The sequence below is a fragment of the Euprymna scolopes genome, chromosome 12 (assembly GCF_053919585.1).
Source record: "Euprymna scolopes isolate OS-2025 chromosome 12, ASM5391958v1, whole genome shotgun sequence".
Lineage (NCBI taxonomy): Eukaryota > Metazoa > Mollusca > Cephalopoda > Sepiida > Sepiolidae > Euprymna > Euprymna scolopes.
This window is the reverse complement of record NC_136493.1, coordinates 16,998,596-17,021,495: the sequence shown is the minus strand read 5'-3', so window position 1 is coordinate 17,021,495 and position 22,900 is coordinate 16,998,596. Positions and strand designations below refer to the sequence as shown.

Genomic DNA, 22,900 nt, shown 5'->3' with positions numbered 1-22,900 from the left:
CATTGCAGACAAAGTCCAATGGAAGGGCAAGCCAATATAATCGGAGCCAGTACAGCGGAGACAGTGTTGCGGTGCTTTACCATCCACCTTTCAGGACGCCAAACCGGATGTGCGTTACTTCGTTGGTGTAAGCCTTTCTCATGCTATGCGCATGGAAATAGCGGTGTTTACTCATAACTTGTGAAAATTTACAAACATTTCCGATTTGTATGAAACTAACGGAAATCCTTACTGCAGTTATGACAGCATGAAAATTGAAGAGAAAAGCGAATTCCGTAAAGGAAAAAAATAGACAATATTTCTTATTTCGACGAAAATAACGGAGATCATCGTCAGTTATGATTGTATAAAAATGATAGCCAAATGCTTAAATGATTCTTCTTAGGAAGCGTCTGGCGATAGAAACGCGTATTTTATAATGACATCTTCATATTAAATGACGTCTTGTAGATTTTCAAACGCTTTCCTGCATTATGACGTCATACTATTTTTTTCGTTCTTCTTTTTGCCAATTTATTCAATTTTTTCGCAGTGCAGTGCATATTTGGTGGGTCTCCCTGGAGATAAAATGGGTATGTAGAAGTTGTACAATTGCGTTATATGATGTTTATATATGTTATTAGTAAGGATCCTTTTATATTGACAAATAATTGATTGTTTTCATAATAAAAAAAAGCAGTTTCAAAGTTCAATCATCAGAATCGGAGATGTTGAGAAATGGTGTTATTCTTTTGTACAAACTATTCATTTATTTAATAATTAGATATTTAAAAAAATATATTTACGCAACACATTATGCGACAAAACATTAATGTTTTCTGAAGCTGATGCTGCAAAATAAGTTTTTCTAAAGATATAAAATGCATCAAACATTAGTGTTCTTGTTGTATTTATTTCTCTTTGGAAATCTCAATCAATTTTTGCGGAGTAAAACGAAAAAGAAACAGTCAAACAAGATATACATATCAGACGATAATAACTATGAAAAAATCTTTGGTGCTTCTGAATTTACTAACTCGAGATTTCAAAGAAGATTACTTGTGCTCGCCTGACATCTGACCGAAATAACCGTGTAAGGTCGTCCAATCGTTCCTCAATTTTTACTAACGTATCGCCTGTTTTTAGTTAATACGCATATATCGAGGTATACACTAAAAATACGCATCTATTTAAGCCTACACTAAAAAATTGTTTTAATCGTGCTGGGTAGAGTTGGTGTTAGCGTTAGGGTTATGTTAGAAACAATTTTACAATTTTATTTATTGTATTTATATGTTTTATCTCGTTTGTTATTTATTGTTTTCTTTAGCGGTTTAACGTTACGCGATTGACTGTTTCAGTAAATACTAGGCACCGCCAAAACTGGGGGGGGGGCAGGTAAGTACTTTTTGACGGACCGTCTTTTTAAAAATCTACCAAAAATCAGATAATTATCCGATCAATACGGAATTTTCAGCGATTATTAAGAGAAGAATGGACTTTATAACAGTGCACTTATTTATTATAAACGATATTTATATATATATATATTTTTTGCTTACAACCGCCCTTGTTTTGAGGGGGTACAAATATGCTTAAAATAATCATTTGAAACTGAACACAACACATTGTGTTGTTGTAAGGGACAGAATTATAGATAAAAAAAAATTTGCATACCTTATTTGACGTCTGAATATCAGAACTTTTCGATTGTGTTTAATTATCCCGCCTTTGATTTTTGAAAGGTGAAATTCGGTGAATATGTTAAGTAAAATAATTAATTTTAGTTAAGCAAAAAAAAAAGAAAAAAATTCATATTTATACGAAAAAAGCCATTTTAAAATCTTTGATCAATAAATTAACAATTTTTTTAGCGAGCCAAATAATGCATGACGATTATTAAACAGGACATTCTTTGAAGAATCGATAAAAAAATGATAAATATTGTGCCCTTTGTGTTAAAAATAGCATCATTTTTTCGATCCCGTTTGAAAACGTTTGCCGCCTTTCGACTACGGTGGACCAAACGCGCTGAAATATTTTTTTTTTTTATTCTGCTTTAAATTGTACCCCCCCATTTTGGGGAGCTTCGCCCCCACACACATACACATTTAAAACCAAACTCATACAAATGGTCACCCATCTGGTACTGGCCAGCCTCAGCGTTTATAAAACATTGAAATTTTCGTCACTGAAAAATAATTTTTTTTTGGCCTCTTTGGTCTTCTATAGTTTGCTTTTTATTAACTACAAACGTAAACATTGCCGATCTAGACTCTAGATCGACGCGAAGTAACTGGTTGCCTATATGAATAAGTAGAATTATTTGAAATCCAGGTACTTATATTATAATATTTTTGGATATTCTCATAGAAAATCCCCCTAAATCTTAGTTAAACAACAAGTAAATAAATTAATTATTTCAAAAACCTTTTTTTTTAATATTTATGTACGTTTTTTGTGCAAGACAAAAAATGTCAATTGTTTACTTTTGAGGAAAATTTAACATTTAAAATTTAATTAAAAATAGTAGAAAAAGTTTTACATTATTCTGTGTTCTATATGATAAAATTCAGTGTTGTATCTTTCTTGAAAAAAAAGTTACTCAGAAATAATGGATTTTAATAAATGTAATTTCGTTTTAAAAATCAACAACTTGATTTTTCGGCCACTTTTGGCGGTGCCTAGTAAATACCCTCATCGGCGAAGCAGACCGAGAAACTTAATAGAAATCTGCGGATCTGTAAATGCAGAATACCAACGTTTTTCGACATTAAATGACACATAAAATGTTTGCGTTAAACAAAACAGCGAAAACAATATTTTTGTTTTAAAGTAATGGCTTCCTATTTTTTATTATGTTCATTTTTTTAATTTATACATTCAATTGCAATGATGATCACAAGCTCTCAAATTAGCAACAATGGAGGCATTCAGCATAAGGAAAGATTACTCAAAGTCATACTAATTGGATAACAGGGAAAACACTGAAGTGTCGGGAAAGGAGCAAAGTAGTTAATTGCGTTATTTAAAGGGTACTTGATGAGCTGCTATGTGAGATGACTGTTGCGAATTACGTAAATCGCGAAACACATTAGCCAACGGAAGTGGATCGTCATGTCGTATATTTCGGATGTCTGTATCGTTGATATTGCTTTCCCAGATATTTATCTAGATATTTACTCTAAAAAGCATCGATTTCTTATATTATGGGCCTTATGCAGTTGCCAACGTCGCAACTGAAACGATTTTATGGAAAGAACCAGAGTCGGACTACGAACACCGTAATTCCGTGTCATAAACGACTAAACCACCGTCAATTCCCAATCGGCAAACCCATATTATCTATTGCACAGTCGGTAATGCCCAATCTGCCTTAGCGATTAGCTCGCTCATCCAAATCTACTATCAACACCCGGTTCCAATCGATATCAAACTGGTTCTACTTTTTATTAAAAGAAGAACTTCGTTCACGTTAAAATATTTCCCGCTTGATATTTTAGCTTGATTTGCCAGTGCAAGTTTGAAATATAACGTTTTAACAGCATATCATAAGCAAAAACAAGTGTTACTAAAGTAGTAATATTGTAAACGCTATATTTAGAGAGAAAAAATTAAACAATACAAAATGACGTTTGATTTTCATCTCTTATTTAGAAAATTTAACATACCTTACATTTTTTGTAAATATTCCGTATAGCTACCAATATAATTCAGCAGTTTCCTTATCTATTGAGTGTTTTCTTCATTCTGTTTTATTAATGAAAATAAGTGTTCTTTATTATAACATTAAAACACATACTCAACAACTGATTCAACACGTTTTCATTATTTTTTATCACATGTTATTATAAGATACATAATGTTAAAATAACTGATCGACCATTTATTTACTGAATCCAATTTTCCTACACGGACTGTGCTCTAAAAAATAAAACTGGTCGCATATATATCTGGTACGATTTAACAATCACGTATGAAAAGATGTCGGTAAATTCACACGTACCGGAGAATGTTCGAGCAAGTTAACGTACATTGGATGTGACCTGCTGCATATATTAATGCTGGTTTTTAAAACCAAACCTCATTGGAAACATGTTGCAGATTACATGCACTGATAAACTGTGGGACTGACATAGATCATTATTAGAAATAATTCAAGTAACACAATATACACATATTACTTGATCTAATAACGATGCAACATAAACATGACCAACAATTATTATTGCATTACGTTAAATCATTTAAACGAGAGTAACTGAAACGTTTCTTACCCTATTTTATTAACATTCATTTGTTAAATATTATTTTAACCATAGCATATATCTTAGCATATTTTAAAGAAGCAACCATCGTCTATAAATTATTGAGCATAAGATACATACTACCGCTAAAAGGTGAAATTTTACACTACCTCTGTTTAATTCTATCCCAGACAAACTAAATAGCACAGGTAACGTGAATTGAAATAAATAGGTGCTACAGGGAAAGTTGGCTACCTCTAGTGGATAAAAAAATATTGGATGCACTTTTCTATTTAGATAGAAAATGGTAGGAGTAGTTATTGAATATTAAGTAATGGATAGTGAATAATAATTTAACAGAAAATACTTATGTGGGAAAACATGAGTACGTGTCCAGATTTTAATTACAGAATTAATTTATTTTAATTGGGTTTTCTTTTCTTTTTTATTGTATCTAGTCGGAGTAACAGGAAACATCTACAACCTGAAAGGCAGACGAAAAGTCGCAAGGTACCTGAATGATCTGACAAGAAAAAACAAGACCAGAAGAGTGAAAAGCGTTCTAGGTGGCTATAATCTGAAATACCGACAAAAGATTATACACCTGAGAGTAAACGGTAGGCCAGCTTTATTGGAAGCGACATTAGTTGGAAACTTAAAACTAATAAATTACCTGCTCGACGAATGCGGCGCGAACGTCGAGCAAACAGGCTACTGTGACAAGGAAGAATGCACCTCTTTGTGGGCGGCGGCGTCACGGAATTTCGTCCATATTGTGGCCAGTTTGTTGGAACATGGTGCGAATGTGAACACTCGAAGCAGTAGTCAAAGGACTGCTGTTAGTATCGGTTGTCGCAGCGTGAAAATGGTACAGTACTTGTTGAAACAGGGAGCCAACATTCATATACCCGATTATAAAGGACGAGCCTGCCTAATCTATTCGGTACGTTCGGCCAAGATCTGTCAGTTATTGCTCAATAATGGAGCGGCGGTTAACCAGACAGACAAGAAAGGAAAAGACGCCCTGTACTTTGCCATACAGAAAGGTCAAATAGAATCAGTAAAGATACTTCTGAAAAACGGGGCTGATATTCTCCGTGTTGGACCTGAACAAACAACCCCACTTGAACTATGCGCTCTAGAAGGCAACGCGACGTTAGTAGAATACTTGCTCGCCGTGAATTCATACGGGAGCGAATCCAAATCTAACGCATATGAACTCTTGGGAAGCAGAATTCATATGAACGATCAGATCCGGGCAATATTCTATTGGGAAAAGGCTTTACAGATACGATATGAGAATGATCTGTTTCCAAAAAGTGTCCCAGAACATAGAGATCCTCATCTAGTGGAAATCCAACTGGGGAAAGAATTCCAAACAATGGAACAACTGCACCAAGTATCAATTAGTTCTGATTCAATATGGACGCAAGCATTATTAATCCAGTTGCGCATACTGGGACCAAAACATAAAACAACCAGTAATTCCTTTACGGAAAAGATTAATCACCATATTGATCGATTTGAATTTGAACCCGCGCGTATATTACTAGAGTGCTTATTTCTTTTCTACGCTACTCATTTCGATCCGCTTCCTGCTGGCCTTTTAATAATCATTTGTAGACTGAAAAATTTAGCTATTACACTTGTAGAGACCGCCAACTACGAAATCGAATACGCTCACAATCTTGCCTGCTTAATCAGCCATTATTTCAGCATGGTTGGGATGGATTATGTAGACTCACTTAATAAGGCAGACCGTCAAAAGAAACTGGTAGATATTGAGATGTACTTAATCCAGATCTTGTCCCAACTCGATTATATACTCTCGTTTAATCTAACCGAAGAGCAAGAGGACAGACTAGACTTCACGCTTTATAATTTAATCAGACGTAAACCGCAAGGACCGGGACAGGTCGGCTTACTTCATTTAACAGTCCGATTCCGACTTTCTCCAAAAGTCTTGAGCAAGTTAATCCATTGCGGGGCTGATATTAACTGGCAAGACGAGTTGGGAAACACACCAGTCCATTACGCTATCGATCGCCACTTATGGGACCAAGAACCAGACACGTTGAAGTGTCTCCTCGATCATGGCTGTCACGTTGATCTAACGAACAATTTTGGTTACTGTCCTCTTGAATATCTTCGACGAAACGACATACTACGAAATCCCCTATCGCACATCTCTTTGCAGTGCATGACAGCAAAGTGTATACAGAAATATCAAATTCCTTACAACAACTTTCTTCCGGCAGATTTAGAGTATTTTGTAAATGTACACTGAAAAATAAAAAGTTTTCACAAACGAACAATAGTATTCTTCGAACATACAGGAACTTGAAATGCCTCTTATGAAATATAATGGCATTAGTTTAATCTTGTATTGAACAGATTTTAACTATTTCGCAACGGACGTAGAGAAATTAAGGTAGTCGAATTTTATATAGCATAATGATATGCCGCTAAATGAAAAGGATAAATCTGGTTGGCACAAACATATTCAAATGTCACCGGTAGAAAATGCTTAAACATCTCAGACCAAGGAGAAAAAATACCGGACGGCTTGATAAGCGTCATTTATTCGGGGGTTCTGGGAAATTCATCGGATACGTTGTGCATGGATTACTGTTCACAAGATCATATACGTAAAACGTATGTATATTTTTCTGAGGAAACATTGTTCGTGATACATATCATTATTTAATAAATTATCATATTTATTTTCGATTGACATAAAGATTTCATATTCTGAGAAGAGAATACATGCCTCAAAGTTAGTATAAACAGTTTGTTGAAGAGGAGCACCTATTTGACATGGAACTTAAACAAAAATAATTTACCTGAGATTGTAGTTTTCACAAAGGCTTTTAATAACTACAAATATTTATTTATTTTTAATGTGAATCGCTGCATACTGTCCATGATGTTACTTAATGTATTCTGTTAAAAAATAATACTATGTTTAACATTACAACTTTAACGCGAGAGATTAATAAATTTACTTCCGGAAAAAGAACAATACTGTTGTCAGAAACATGCTAGTTGACTATATAGAAAAGATTACATTACCACGGTTAACGGGTCGGCGTTATAAAGCGAAATACTCACTATCTCAAAAGTGTTAATCGCTGTCTAAATATTGAATTATATTTAATAGAAAACGTCACAGAATAGACATGGCGCAACTTGATGTAAGGACTAAAATACTCTAAGCTTTCAGAATGTTTTTTCACGTCGATTTCAGAAGATGCATTTTAAAATAATCTTCGTTATAATACTTTTACTTTATATTTAACTAGCATGGGTGTCCGGCGTTGCCCGGCTATGTGGAGGTGTATGTTAAGCAAAAAAAAAAAAAAAAAAAAGAAGCGGCCACTTTGTTTTTTTTTTAATTTGACCCCTATTATGACCATTTAACATTTAAAGTTGTGGGTTCAAATCCAGTTATTAAGTTAGATCCACGTCCAAGGAACCTATATTTAAAATGTCAAGTGTGTAGACCAAAAACTGTCAGAGGAGTTTGATAGAGTTCTCAAAGGTAAAATCGTTGAACTTTGACCCCTTAACCAAATTTCTGGCCGAAAACCGATCACATCGATTTTTCCAAATCTCAGTACCCTGTATATCAAATTTCGAGCCTGTAGACTAAAAATTGACAGAATTATTGCGTAAGGAACTGTACACAGACACACACACAGACACGTTCGCTGTTATAGATATATATTTTCTAGGAGCGATATTGTCTCTATCAAATCGTTTAAGTTTCAATCGTATCAAAATAAATGTTTTCTTTTCAGAATCTTGAACACACTATTGCAAAAACAAATTCGCACAATTTTATTATTTTTATACAAGTAATGGCGAAACGCTGCTTAAATAGCTTCCAATTTAAAGGAAGCGTCTTGCGCAGGACCCACTACTGAATGCAGAGCACATTGCTGGCTTAAAAAATGTCCTGACAAGGACGAAATTATTAAGGGTGATGAGCGTAGTCGACGGCAATGGGACGCTGACAACGATTAATTAAATACTTATTCGGAGCTAATACAAGTACAATTGCCCAGAAACTTACTTCTGAATTTGACGTAACGTATACGACGATTTCCAACAATTTGTGAGCGATTAAAAAATGATAAATCTTTGCCTCACGAATTGAACGACAAACAAAAGAACCCACTTATGAATTGCCATCATCCCTTTTATAACGCAATAAGTATGGTCTGTTTCACCACCGGGTTGTGATGAACAGTCGGCTCTTTACCAGAATCGGCGATGCCAAGCTCAGTTGTTAGACGTCGAAAATGCTACACAACACTTCGTGAAATCAGAGTTGTACGAAAAGAATGTCTTACTGACGATCTTATATATTACAGTTTTTTAATGCAGGCGAAACGATTACTGCGGAGATGAAGTCAACAATTGAATGAAATGCATCAGAAACTTCAAGAACAACACACATCATCAGTCGGTAGAAAGGCTAATTCTCCTTCACGACAATGTCTGGCCGCACGTTTGTTAACTAATTATACAGAAGGTAAAGGCAGCCATTTCATCTGTCATAGTGTCTATAATTATCAACTACTGACTACAACCTTTTGAAGCATCTCCAAAATATCTGTCTTCAAAAAACTCAATTGATATCAAAAGCACTTTCAGCAATTTCATCGATATTAAAACTCAAGATTTTTACGTTTCGGAATAAATACACTTGTTTTGTGTTGGCAGAAGTGTGTTGATTCACATGGTACTCATTTTGATTAATACATTCTGGAGATATATTGATCTGAATGTAACAGTTAAAACTCGCAAAAACTTGCTTGTAAATCGTATATTTCCGGTAAAACATGTAGTCAACGGTATTGAATAAGTGAATTCACATGATGCAGAACACAGTAATTTCCTAATTTCTCATTGAATGTAAAGATATAATAAAGGACACGAAAGTTACGAATCTGCTTAAAGTAACCATAAGTTCTACTTTCAACTCTCGTTTGTATTTTATAAATATGTTGTGTCCATCCCACATTAATTAGGTGGATTATAGCATATTGTTTTTTACTCCGAAATAAAGAATAAGTGGCTACAAATTAGCACCATGCCAAAGAAATATAAAGTGGCTGATTTATGTTGCATTTGAACATCTGCATATTAGTACAGTAAGGGAATCAAGTAGCAGGAAGGACATCCCAATATCTAGATATTCTAGCGGAGGAAACTATAAAAATAGGAAGTTTTCTGACTCTCAAAAGTAAAGGGGTGTGATTTTACTGCTAGGCGGGTTCCTCGAGGATATGTACGTTGACAGGGTAGAATTGCAATAAGTTAAGTAAAGCACATTCCATTATAATACTTGTAAATCAGGCACAGAGATACAACATGCAACGATGGTGCTGGAGTTAAATTCTAGTTGGCAAAGTGGGACCTACTAGATTGAGACCATTTTGGACCCTATTCAAGAGTAAAAGACTAGTGCTAAATACACCGTCCTATATGTGGAATCAATATTCTATGCGTTGGCGAATGTTGGCCTTATGGAGGTATAAGATACACTCAGGTGTGAGAAGTTTTATAGCACGATAGAGCCCCCCTTTCTTTCGGTCTTTTAATCATGGATAATTATCGAGGATCTTAATAGGATTCTGATAAACATGCTCTTCTGCACCTCTTATTAAAAAAACGATTGTAAGAAAGTTGTTGAATAAAATGAGCGTGATTGTGTACGGGAAATGAGACGGGGAATGTCAAAGGGGCAGTAGGGTAGTGAAGAGAAAGATACATTGCGTGGAAGATAGTTTAAACTTTGAGACACGTGCAGCAAGCTTTCTTTGCACGCTCAATTATCTATTTCCCTTCATTCTGTTCTTTTCTCCTACTTCTTAACTAATTGTATTTATTTTATAATTTTACAGATTTTTAATTTTCTTTACTTTCTAGTATATTTACCGTCTCTTTTCCCCCGATTTCCATTCTTTCCTTGCTCTCTTGATATTTAATGTAATAACAAAAATAAGAAAAAAATTGCTTGTATTTTAACGATATGGGCGGATTATTTTGTAATGACTTAACATAATAAACTTCAGGTTGTAAGAAAAAGAAACCACCCACACAAACGCACAGACACACACACACACACACACCCACACACACACACACACATATATATATATATATACGTATATATACATGTATAAATGTGTGTGTGTCTTCCACTAATTCCAATACCCATTAAAAAGCATGCAAGTGAAAACTAGTGAAATGGATTTAATTAATGGCAATTTCTACTCTAGAATGAAGAAAGGTGATCAGAGTTCTACTCGCTTGGTCTGACTGTTCATTTTATGTTTCATAAATCTGGCGAAATTTGATTTGAACATGGCAAAAAACATCCCATGTAAACATACAACAATGACGACCATATTTTTCCGTAAATACTAGAAAACAACTTAAATAAAAATTAAAATATAGAAAAAAAAGTCAGTGCGATAATATATTAGACATTGTTTAAGTTTGTTTAAACCATTAATAAACTAAAATATAACAGTGAGACTTTTACCTTGACTTGAAATATTATCACACACAGAGAGACATATATATATATATGTATATATTTATACATATTATATCATATTATATTATATTATATGATATTTTACGTGAAAAAAAATCTTTCTTCACCCTATTCCCTATTCTTCACTTTTTGTTATCAAGTAAGGTCTTTGACTTATTGTAGTTTCATCAAATACTTTTGCAAGCAAAATCCGATTCCGCATTTGGATAAATCCAACCCTCTGATGAGAAGGATAATATTTCTTCGAAACTCCGCGGATTAAGGCCTATCTACTGATGTAATGTTTCCATTTCAAATTAAATATGTTTTTAACTCTTTTTTCAATGTGTTTTAACATGTTTTATTTACTATTGTCTCTTCTTATAAGCTCTATCTCCTATTTAGTTTTATCGAGCTTTTACATCTGATTGAGATTAATATATAAATATTAATTCTTTAATATTTATAATATACTTTAATTTTACCTTCTTGGATCATTTTGGTAAATTTAATTGCAATTTTTCTTATATGTATATATATATATATATATATATATGTATTTATATAAATATATATATATATATATATATATGTATATAAAACATATATTACAGCAGACACCATCTAAACACTTTGTTTTCGTTTTGTATGGACGGATGTAAGTGAGAAAATTTCCATGTAGATAATTCATTCATTCTCAATATCGCAATTTGTAGCCATAAAAAGTATTATTTAAATTATTTCAAATACTTTTCACTTCATTCTAGTAAATATTATTTTTAATTCTTGAATCTGATCATAATTTGATTTTAATACATAATTTAAATTAGCTTTATCAAAAACTTATTTTCAATGAGAAAGTGTTGTATGAGATTATAAACTAAAACTCCCTTTTTTTAATATAAAAAGTTTGTAAAGTCCAAATAATTTTAATAAACTCTAAACTCATAATTGTTTCAGTTACTTACCTAACTATATTTTGTTATGACAATGAAGAAACACGTAATATAAGAGACGCGGCTAACATTATTAGTGAGATGCGCGAATGAATAAACTGGTTTATCATTAAAAAAAAATTACTCAGGTATTTAAGTATATTTTTACTACTTGACAAAAAATGGCGTCGAGTTTATGTTTTTAATAATTAACAGTAATGTTGTCAGTTTATTCATTCATAATAATTTTAAGACTTCATCTTCCACATTTTTCACGGAGTCTCAAAATTCAATTATTAAAAAAATTAGACATTCGGTAAGAACTATTTTTAAATTTCACCAGCAACACTTTAAAAATGTAAAAATAAAAAAGACTACTTGATCGAATTAAGTGAACTTTATTTTTCGGAGAACTTCATTCCATAAGGGATACGTACTATATAACCTTATTTTCGGTATTTTCATTTTTTTATGTCTTGATTACTTGCACAAGTAGCGAAATGCAAGACTGCATAACTAAATTTTTTGTGAAACTGATATAATTTTAATATATCTTCTAAGGATTTTTTCATGAAATATAGATAAACATTTTTATACATCGGTAACTATTAAGTACCATTATTAAGTATATTTTGTTTTGTCATTCCAATATATTTTGCTTCTGGATATGATCTTAAACTATATCCAGTGGTGAGGCTCCAGCTTGTGGGCTTTGAGGAGTGTGGAGTCACCCTTTAATTACCATTGCTCCCAGGTCCACTCCGACCCGAAGTGGGAGTACCTGTTAGGGTTTCAACTATGGGTTAAATAGAAACCGACTTGAAAACAACAAATATATTCTAATAAAAAAGATTTTCTTCAAAATATTTGGGTTTGGCATTAAATAACCCGAAAAGGGTTGATATGCCGTAAAACAAAACCAACCAACCAACCAACCAACCAATATATTTTAATGTGTAATAAAATCTAAGATGTCACGACCCAAAAAATAAAACTTCGGATAAGATCGCGGAAAAAATGCATAAGATTTTTAAATCACATTTCAGTGTATATATATATATATGTATATATATATATATATATATATATATATATATATATATATATATATATATTTCAGTTTTGTTTTCAAAAATTTTAAGGAAATTGATCAATTATTTGAGAGAATTTCAGATATCGAGTTGTTTCTACGTCAAAATGCGTAGAAAAACATTAGCTTTAATTTTTCCTATTTTATACTTTTGAGGGCTTTTTTTTTTTAAACAGCGACGTGTCAGAGAGTAAAGAAAATATGAGATTTAAAAAATCTTTAGAATACATCAAAATTCTTTGGAATCACTGCTATTACAGTAATTTATCCCTAAAAGGTACACATAGACTTGTATGTTATGCGAAGCTTGTTAGTATAATTTTTGTAATCACAGCTGTAATGAGGTGAACAGGAAGATATCTGTTCGCATATATGCATTTATGCATGGTAACGCAGTGTGGAAAGAAAGAAAGGTAGGGGGTTTTAAAATCTAGTAATCATAGAAAGGGGTCTGGCATCTAACGATCTCAACAGTGTAGAACATTAATTCTACTGCATGTAAAGTTATAGAAATGCAATATGAAAGCACATTCCATTAAAGATGACATGTTGCAACGAGAAGACAGTGGTTCGATGTTTTGAGAGCACGAGACCTATCAGATTGGGCACATTTTTGACCTTATTTACAAGGACGATACTAGTAACCCATGCGTCAGTCCAGGCATGACAGCAATAAACGATGCATTATCTTATGTGCGAGTTGTAGACACACAGAATATTGGTAGGTCTGTGTAGTGTTTTACTACGGTAAAAAAATCTAACTGCCTTCCAGTAGCCTCGGCAATATATCCAATGTGTTTGTCCCAGTTCATATTGCCTGGAAATGTGAAATCTGGGGGTTTTAACCAAAAGACCGCAGAGTGTTAGTAATTCTTCCAGTTGGTGGTTAAGAATATTATGTATAATTGTGAAAAGTAGTGTGTTTATTAATAATGGATGCAATTATAAATCACTTTCCAAATTTACCAGACGATTCTGCCATTTATTCATTATGACGTCAACTCGTTACTTTATTTTCCTTTTGTCATATAATTCGATTTACCCGCACTGCCGACGTCTCAGTATACAAAATGGGTATGTACATTTATACAAGTATGTAAGCTAATGTATTCCAAATGTATTGTTTATGATTTTATAGTAACCTACACAGCAATACAAAGTGTTCTTAAATATAATTACGTTTCACACAATCAATTATCATTCACTTACTAGTAATGTGTTTTATACAGTGAATGTTCGTCGAATGTAATCAGTAAGATTTTGAATATCAAAAGCATCAGGAATTATTGTGTTATATAGTGCATCAGAAAGATTAAATACTGAGGATTAAATCGAATATAATAAAACAAATTTAGTATGCATCGGAGATATAATACACAACTTGTACGTTATGTCTTAAGTTTGTTTGTTTTTTTTAATTTTACCGAAAACTTATTCATGAATGTTTATCCTTAATATAAGTCAATTTTATCTACATAAATTTAAACTTAAATGTTATGTTTGCTCTAAAACACCGCTTAACTAATCTAAATATATATTTTAATAAGTTATAAACTCCATCTATGCTATAACATAGAAGATCAATTGGCCTTCGGGACAAGATCAAAGTGTAATATCTGTTCTTCAGATGCTGCACTTCGATTTCTTGTTCTCTGTCAGTGGAGGAGAAATCCTTCACGACTGAGACAATTTTTATTTTTGTTCCTTTTCTCCACGTTAAAAAACGACTCTGGTGTCTAACTCTGTCCCGTGGGGAGGCATTGTAAATAGGAACTCCATCTATGCTGACTTTTTACACGATGCTTTTTTATATTTTAGTTAAATTCCAAAACAGTTAACAGGAGCTTACGCAAAATGAAAAAAAAAAGGTTGTTAGCAATCAGAGGTATATGAACTTATCTACAGACCTGTATACATTTAACGCTTTTAAACAGTTTGAACGATGTTGAGAAAGTACAATACTTTCTTATCGACACACAATGACGAAAATAAGCGTCGAAAATATACGCATCACTATGGAAAAGGTTTATGCTGAAAAATATAAGAAATCCTGTAATAGCCATTAAGTCTTACTAGAAACCATGTAAAAATCAAATCTCGTAAAACTATACTTGGTCCCGTACTATGTAAAAAAGTAAATCATTAATCAATTCATAGACAATAAACACAATAAACACAATAAAATCCAGTTTAAATTAACGCACCAACATTTATAGGGGGGTCTGGTCTTATAAACGTTTTCTGTTATTTTTAGTATATAACTGTTTAAACTAGTTGAAAATAAATTATAGTAAAACTATAAGTCTTTATTAAGGTAATGAAACTAATATGTACAAATATAATTGGATACCATTTCCTTTATTATCCTCTTAGATTTCTAATTGTTTCTAATTTGTGCCATTTAACATTTGGAAATAAAGATATTTTTAAATACATGGGTGCCCATTACGTCGATCGTTGATACTTTGTGGGTGGGCTGCATGCTATTGAAAAATAGCATTAGTGCTAGCAAACTGATTAGATTGGCGTCCCTGTTGCGACGAACGAAGCACTTTCATATTGCGTAGTCGTATAAAACATCGAATGTCGGATTGTATACTGACTTGCACCTGCTGCATTATCTCTCTCAAAACAAACCAGTGCATACGCATCTTTTCAACAAATCTGTTGGGTATATGTTCACTATAACTGATATTATTCCTCATATATCCTTATTTAGTTACTCACGCACTTATTGGTCCGTGCTGAAATAATAACGTTATCATTTAAAAACCCGTTCTTATCATGGGGAGGGGAGAGTGTTTTTACCTATTATGTATTTTAACTGTTAAAACTAGTTAAAAATAAATTATATTAAAAACTAGAAGTCTTTATTAAGGTAGTCAAAATAATATGTACAAATATAATTGGATACAATTTCCCTTTATTATCCTCTTGGATTTCTAATTGTTTTTGTGCCATTTAACATTTAGGAATAAAGATATTTTTTAAATACATGGGTGCCAATTACGTCGATCGTTGATACTTTGTGGGTGAACTGCATGCTATTGAAAAAATAGCATTAGTGCTAGTAAACCTCGCTGGAGAGCTAGGGACACAGGAACAATCATGTATACAGCTTGAGGGAGCATAGCAGATAAAACAAATTGGCAATTGTTCGTCAGAGTTCGACAAAAGATTTAAAGACTACTTCACTCGAACTAATTGCTACATTCCTGTGCCACCATTTCGAAATAGATGCTGACGTTATTTCACTCGCATCAAAAATTGCAATCTTAACTCTTCTTATAGCCATGCTGTCGTCTATTATACATTGAAAACTGTCGATGAGAGTCCACGAGTTTCGAAATCTAAAAATAACACAAAATAGAGTAAGAAAACGCAAACAAACAAAGTACACAAAAGAAAACACACACTTCCACATTTTGTATATGTACTTTGAAATCTGACATCGTGTCTGAATTCTTCGACCCTCTAAATGCTAATGTTCTCATGTACGATTGTCAGAAGCTCCACCTCAGTCAGGTTATCAATTAATCTCCCTATCTGCTCCAAACCACAATCCATCTTAAACTGCGTTCTAACTCAATTGACGTCAAAGTTTAAAAAGAAAACTTGGTTGTGTCCAGCTAAATACTGCCGTAAACCTCCCACTGACGACACTCCACCATAACTTTTGTAAACTAGTATTTACCGTCTTGAATTCGTCCTTATTCTTGTAAAAATCTAAATAACTGTAGCACTCTATCGTTATGCGTAAAAGTCACAAACCCATTTATTAATCCCGACACATCAAATCTAAATATATATCAGATCCATTGTTATGGTCACTCGTACAAACCATCCCATGTAAAGTTTAGTGTGTTTAATTTCCGTCTATGTTTAGTGAAAATTCTATTTCCTACCTCTTTTGTTGTCCGATGATCTATTTTTTTTTGTTGTTTTATATGTTTTTCTTCAGTATCCTATTTCATAGCAATTGAATGCTGATTGAGGGACTATAATATCACATTTTACCTGATTTTATTTTTAAATTGATTTCTTGCCTTTTAAGTGTAGTGTAATTTACCGAATTTCTTAACGACAATCATCTAGATTTTTATTATGTATACATTAACTTAATTTATTTTACTGGTTATTCGTAGGCGTAATATATTTCATAATATATACGCCATAATCACGTTGACACCGCGGTTCTTTATAAATAACCAAAAATAAGCAAGGTTAAGCCTGGTCAATGCAGGTGTCTCCACACTGTTATGCATAAACCAGCTTCACTTTGAACAGATTTTTTTAGCCTGAGTCATTGTTCATCCTTTAGATGATTAGATTGGCTTCCCTGTTGCGATGAACGAAGCGCTTTCATATTGCGTAGTCGTATAAAACATCGAATGTCGGAATGTATACTGACTTGCACCTGCTGCATTATCTCTCTAAAAAAAAAATCATTGCATAAGCATCTTTTCAACAAATCTGTTGGGTATCTGTTCACTATAACTGATATGATTCCTCATATATCCTTATCTAGTTACTCACGCACTTATTGGTCCGTGCTGAAATAATAACGTTATAATTTAAAAATCCGTTCTTATCATGGGGAGGGTAGGGTGTTTTGTACCTATTCTGTATTTTAACCTTAAAATTGAATAAAACAAAACATATACAACTTTAATTAAAATTGGAAATACGATGTAAAAAATAGCTCGGATCAGTAAGTGCAGTAGCACCCTTATGTATTTATGTATGACGCGTGATAGTCATTCTAAATAACATCTCGTGATGTGAAAATTTAATAAACGGTAGGTAATAATTTAGAAATAAATTTGGAATTATTAATACGCAAAATTATTCGCTTTCATTAATTCAGTGCATTCGGCGCACCTACACCAGAGAAAATCATTTAGCATCAACACCCCCATGTTTCAACGCAAAAATTACTATGTGCAGAAAATCATTGTATTCCTGTAGATTTTCCACTTAGACCGCTAACGTTGACATTTCCTAATGCATTATTGCTTCCCTAACAGTATTGACATGCAGAAGTTTAAGTGTAATATAAGTACACATATGGGTTTCTCCTTTACGCAGCCAACCCGTAAACATAGCGTGAAATAGAAACTTCTTATGCCTAATTGGCAGTGTGGCTTGATTGAGTTGAACAAAAATTAGAAAAAAAACAACTCTAGTGTCAAGGACGCCTGTAGCTTTTGGTTTAAGGATTGTTAGTCTTTTCCTAAATTTAGGCACAATTTGTTGTAAACTTTACTTTTAAGGCCCGTCTAACATTATTAGTCAAAAATATATTCGTGTAGATATTGTTGTGATTTAAAAGAATCTGCTACCCGGTCCCCTTGCAAATCATTTGTTCCCTCCAACCTACTGTATACTATAGATGCCCGACGAAAACCGATACAACTATTAACACTTACCCTAACCGTAAACATGAAATATTAAGCTAACCCCTTAATCTAAATTCCCACACTAATCCTAAACCTTAACCTAAACATCAATCCTTATCCACACCAGTAGACAAAATATATTTTCTTGTAAATTTTGGTAATACTAAAGATTTCTGTCAAAAATTAACCCCAATCATAAAAGTTAACCTTAACTATTAACCTAATTCCAAACACAAAAACTGAGAAACGAACTCATAAAATAGTTTGCGTACATTAGTTTTCGACGTGTATCTATTTTTTTGTTTCGCTAATGACGAAATTACTCCTGCTGGCCATTGATTCTTATCCTCTCTTAATTTGGACCCCATATTACAATTTTCATAGGTCACAGTACTCGCAAGAATTGCAAAGGATATTTTTAAGGAAATAGGTTTGGAAGAAATCCAATGAACACCCTTCACAGACAGCCATGGTGTTACAAATAATGATAATCTACAGAAATTATTATGCCGTGTTTGATTTGGGCATGTTCAGAATGTCTTCGGCGCATTGGACATGCTTTTAACGTTTAAGACGTAACTTACCATTCCAAATGATTCCCTAATTAAATATAAACTATTAGAAAACATTAATATCTTCGGAAGAATAGATTAGCAACGGAAAATATATACGATAGTGTGTTGTATGTGCCCTTTTGATTGAAGACGGCACTCAAAAAGCAATTGGACATTTTAGTGACCTATACACATTTATGCAGACGGGAAAAAACCATGCACGCCCCGTAGATTAAATGAAGGAATCCGTTCGAAATTCCTCACAGAATCTCGATTTTGTTTAAAAGACTTTCCGTTGTCAGCAGGATGATTCTCGTATTCCTCAGGACAAACCAGAGTAGATCGATTGAAACATTGTGTCAATAAAACACAAAATAAGAACAGTAGTCCAAAAAAAGTTATACAACAAATAATAGCATTCAGTAATATTTATATCTAAACATACAGAGGCTGATTATTTGACCAATAACTATAGATTTGTTGTGCGGATCGACATATTTGTAGATTTGATTAGAACGATCAATAACTACTCACTTTTGTTCTTAATACCCAGAAAACTCTGAAGAAATAATTGAAAGGAAGTGCATATTCACATCTATGAAAAACATGTAACTGACCATTCATTTTAAACAACGCATGTTTTGACAATTGATGTTGATATATTTTACCATGAATATTGAACTCTTGAAATAGGTGAAAATTACGGTATAAAGCAGCCATTTAATAAATCATAGGCAGTGTAATAATATATTAGTAACACCATTATTAGATACGTTTTACTCGCAGAAGAAATGTTGCGAATCTTCTTCTGTTTTATCGTTATTTTAGGCAGATGAGTCAACCATGGAACTTCGGGAATATTTGCAACATAACTTACTTTTACCTCAACTCTAAAATATTTCATTATTTAGGTGTGTCTAAAATAAAACGAAAATCACACAATAAAATAAAACGAAAACCACACAATAAAATAAAACGAAAACCACATAATACAATAAAACGAAAATAATACAATAAAATAAAACGAAAACCACACAAAATAAAACGAAAACCACACAATAAAATAAAACGAAAATCACACAATAAAATAAAAGGAAAATAACACAATAAAATAAAACGAAAACCACATAATAAAATAAAACGAAAATCACATAATGAAATAAAACGAAAACCACATAATAAAATAAAACGAAAGTCACACAATAAAATAAAACGAAAATCACACTATCAAAGGCTTTCGCAGATATACCTGTCCTGAAAACCAAATAACGCAGCCCTGCTTTTCAACAGACTAAACCATCGGATATTTCAAAAGACGCAATGTGAAGTTTTAATTTCGATAATCTCTTTAATAATTAAACGCCACACAAGGTCCATTATAACCAACCCTTTCACCAGCTATATTACATTCGTTAACAATTAGCCTGCATTGGTATTTGGTCATGATTATAGAGACATTTATTTAGTGAAAAATTTAATAACCTATTCTGCATAACATTATGCCAAGAAATGATTTAATTATTTGGGAAATGTTTACGGAATAGTGCAGTTTAAATACGTATAGTACAGGAATATATGACATAAACAGTTTATTTTTGTTTTGTGTTAAAGTATTAACAACATCGTGTTTACACTCATATATCTGTAACCTGCATTATATTGGATTACATACTTTATGTTTCTTAATGTTTCTCTTTTTTATTTCATTTCATTGTGGCAAGTTGTCGTGACAGGAAACATCTATACACTGAAAGGCAGACGAAAAGTGGCAAAGTTCATCAATGATCTTACAAGGAAGAACAAGACTAGAAAAGTCAAGAGTATTCTGAGTGGTTACGATCTCAAGCACAGACGGAAGCTTATTCATTTACGAGTAAACAGAAGAGCGGTTTTATTAGAAGCGACACTGGTAGGCAACCTTAAACTAGTGAATTATCTTCTAGAAGAATGCGGTGCCAACGTCGAGCAAACTGGCTACTGTGACAAAGAGGAGTGTACTTCATTGTGGGCAGCCGCCTCGCGAAATTTCGTCCATATCGTGGCCAGCTTGTTGAATCACGGCGCTAACGTAAATACTCGTAACAGTAGCCAAAGGACTGCAGTTAGCATCGCTTGTCGAAAATTTAAAATGGTGCGTTACCTTATTATGCAAGGGGCTGACATACACATCCCCGATTGTAAGGGACGAACGTGCCTTATCTATTCAGTGCGTTCGGCTAAGATATGCCAATTGTTGCTAAGTAATGGGGCAGATATTAACCAGAGAGACACGAAAGGGAGAGACGCGCTTTATTTTGCCATACAAAAAGGGCAAGTCGAATCGGCAAAAGTGCTAATCAGAAACGGTGCTGATATCTACCGTGTTGGACCGGAAGAGAACACACCACTTGAAGTCTGCGCAATTGAATGCAAGTCTGTCTTAGTTGAATACCTGCTTGGCATGGGTTACTATTCAAACGAGGAGAGAGCTAATGCATACGAGTTGTTGGGAAGCAAGATGCTCGTGGATGATTCAAACGAGGCAATATTTTACTGGGAGAAAGCTTTAGAGATACGATACAAGTATAACCTTTTCCCAAAAAATATTCCAGAGCATAGAAGTCATCAGTCGATGGTAATCCCGCTTGGAAGAGAGTTACAAACATTAGAACAATTAAACCAAATATCCATCAACCATGAATCGATGTGGATCCAAGCATTACTTATCCAGCTGCGGATACTCGGACCAAAACATGACGATACATGTAATTCCTTCTCTGAAAAGACTGTTCACCATATTGAGCATTCCCAGTTCGAAAACGCGATATCATTACTAGCGTGTTTGTTTCATTTCTATGCCAACCATTCAGATCCCTTGCCAGGTAACCTTTTCATGCTTATATGTAGAATGCGGGTTCTGGCCATTACGCTTGTTGAAACTGCTAACGACACCATCGAACACGCTCACAATCTTGCTTGTATATTCATCAATTATTTTAGCATGGTCGGAATGGATTTTGTAGATTCCCTTAACGACATTGACCGCAAAAAGAAATTGATAGAAGTTGAGATGTTCTTGATTCAGATATTGTCGCAACTCGATTATATACTTTCCTTTCATCTCACAGAAGAACAAGACAGCAGGTTAAACGCGGCGCTCTGCAATATGATCCGACGTCAACCGCAAGGTCCGGGACAAGTCGGCTTACTTCATTTGACAATCCGCTTCCGGCTTTCGACAAAACTAGTGCGCAAGTTAATCAATTCTGGCGTTGATATTAATGGTAAAGACGAGTTTGGAAATACGGCTGTTCATTACGCCATCGACCGACACTTATCTGACAAGGAACCTGATACACTGTGGTGCCTTCTTGACCACGGGTGCCACGTGGACCTTACAAATAATTATGGCTACTGTCCCATGGAATACCTTCGACAAAACGGCTTATTAAGAAATCCTTTAAGTCACGTTACATTGCAATGTCTGACAGCAAAAGTGATAAAGAAATTCCAAATCCCTTACAGAAACTTGCTTCCTAAGAGAATAACATATTTTGTAAACGTGCATTGAAAATAAAATAAAACTTTTAAAACGTCATTTTCATATCTGCTGTAATTTTCTTAAAATCAAATAGAAATCAAATACACATTAAATAATAGAATCTTGCCATATTGATTAACTTGATATTTTATAGACGACAATGCATCATTAATTGTCTACAAAATATTGACTCAGTTTAAGTTAAATCTGAGATTAATTGAACGGATCTAAGAATAATCATATCATATGATATAAACACTTGCTTCAATAAGATGTTTTTCCTATGGCGAAATAATAAAATACACTACATAAATAAAAGGAATGCTTAAAATATTTTAAAATTTAAGGTATATCATAGTATTGCACAAACAAATGTAAAAATGCTCTCATTTATTTTTATGCATTCATTCTCTCCGAGGATTATTCTAACTCTGCAAAAATTTGTTGAAATTTATTTAGATTCAATCTGTTCGATGACGAAATAACTAAATAAATTAGTCATTTCATTGAAATACAATTGACTTATATCAATATTGCTATATAACTCGTTGTGAACTGTTTTTACTTCGTTCTGTAAATTTATCTTGTATGTAGATCATCTAGTCTTCAAAAATATGCTACAGGTT

At 33.3% G+C, this 22,900-nt stretch overlaps 2 protein-coding genes across 3 annotated transcripts; both read left to right on the top strand.

Moving 5' to 3' along the window:
- The first annotated feature begins 425 nt into the window (after nucleotides 1-425).
- Nucleotides 426-6,968, top strand: LOC145291199 (protein fem-1 homolog CG6966-like). Its single transcript, XM_080136777.1, has 2 exons — nucleotides 426-572; nucleotides 4,685-6,968. Exons 1-2 carry the CDS (start codon nucleotides 437-439, stop codon nucleotides 6,511-6,513), a joined length of 1,965 nt encoding a protein of 654 aa, XP_079992903.1. The 5' UTR covers nucleotides 426-436; the 3' UTR covers nucleotides 6,514-6,968.
- Nucleotides 6,969-7,114: 146 nt separating this feature from the next.
- LOC145291200 (protein fem-1 homolog C-like) lies at nucleotides 7,115-22,331 on the top strand. 2 transcript variants are annotated; one of them, XM_080136779.1, is made up of 2 exons: nucleotides 7,115-8,763; nucleotides 20,476-22,331. In XM_080136779.1, exons 1-2 carry the CDS (start codon nucleotides 8,658-8,660, stop codon nucleotides 22,302-22,304), a joined length of 1,935 nt encoding a protein of 644 aa, XP_079992905.1. In that variant the 5' UTR covers nucleotides 7,115-8,657; the 3' UTR covers nucleotides 22,305-22,331. The 2 variants fall into 2 exon arrangements, with proteins under 2 accessions (XP_079992905.1, XP_079992906.1); XM_080136780.1 differs by lacking the exon at nucleotides 7,115-8,763 and adding an exon at nucleotides 13,762-13,875.
- Nucleotides 22,332-22,900: the final 569 nt, after the last annotated feature.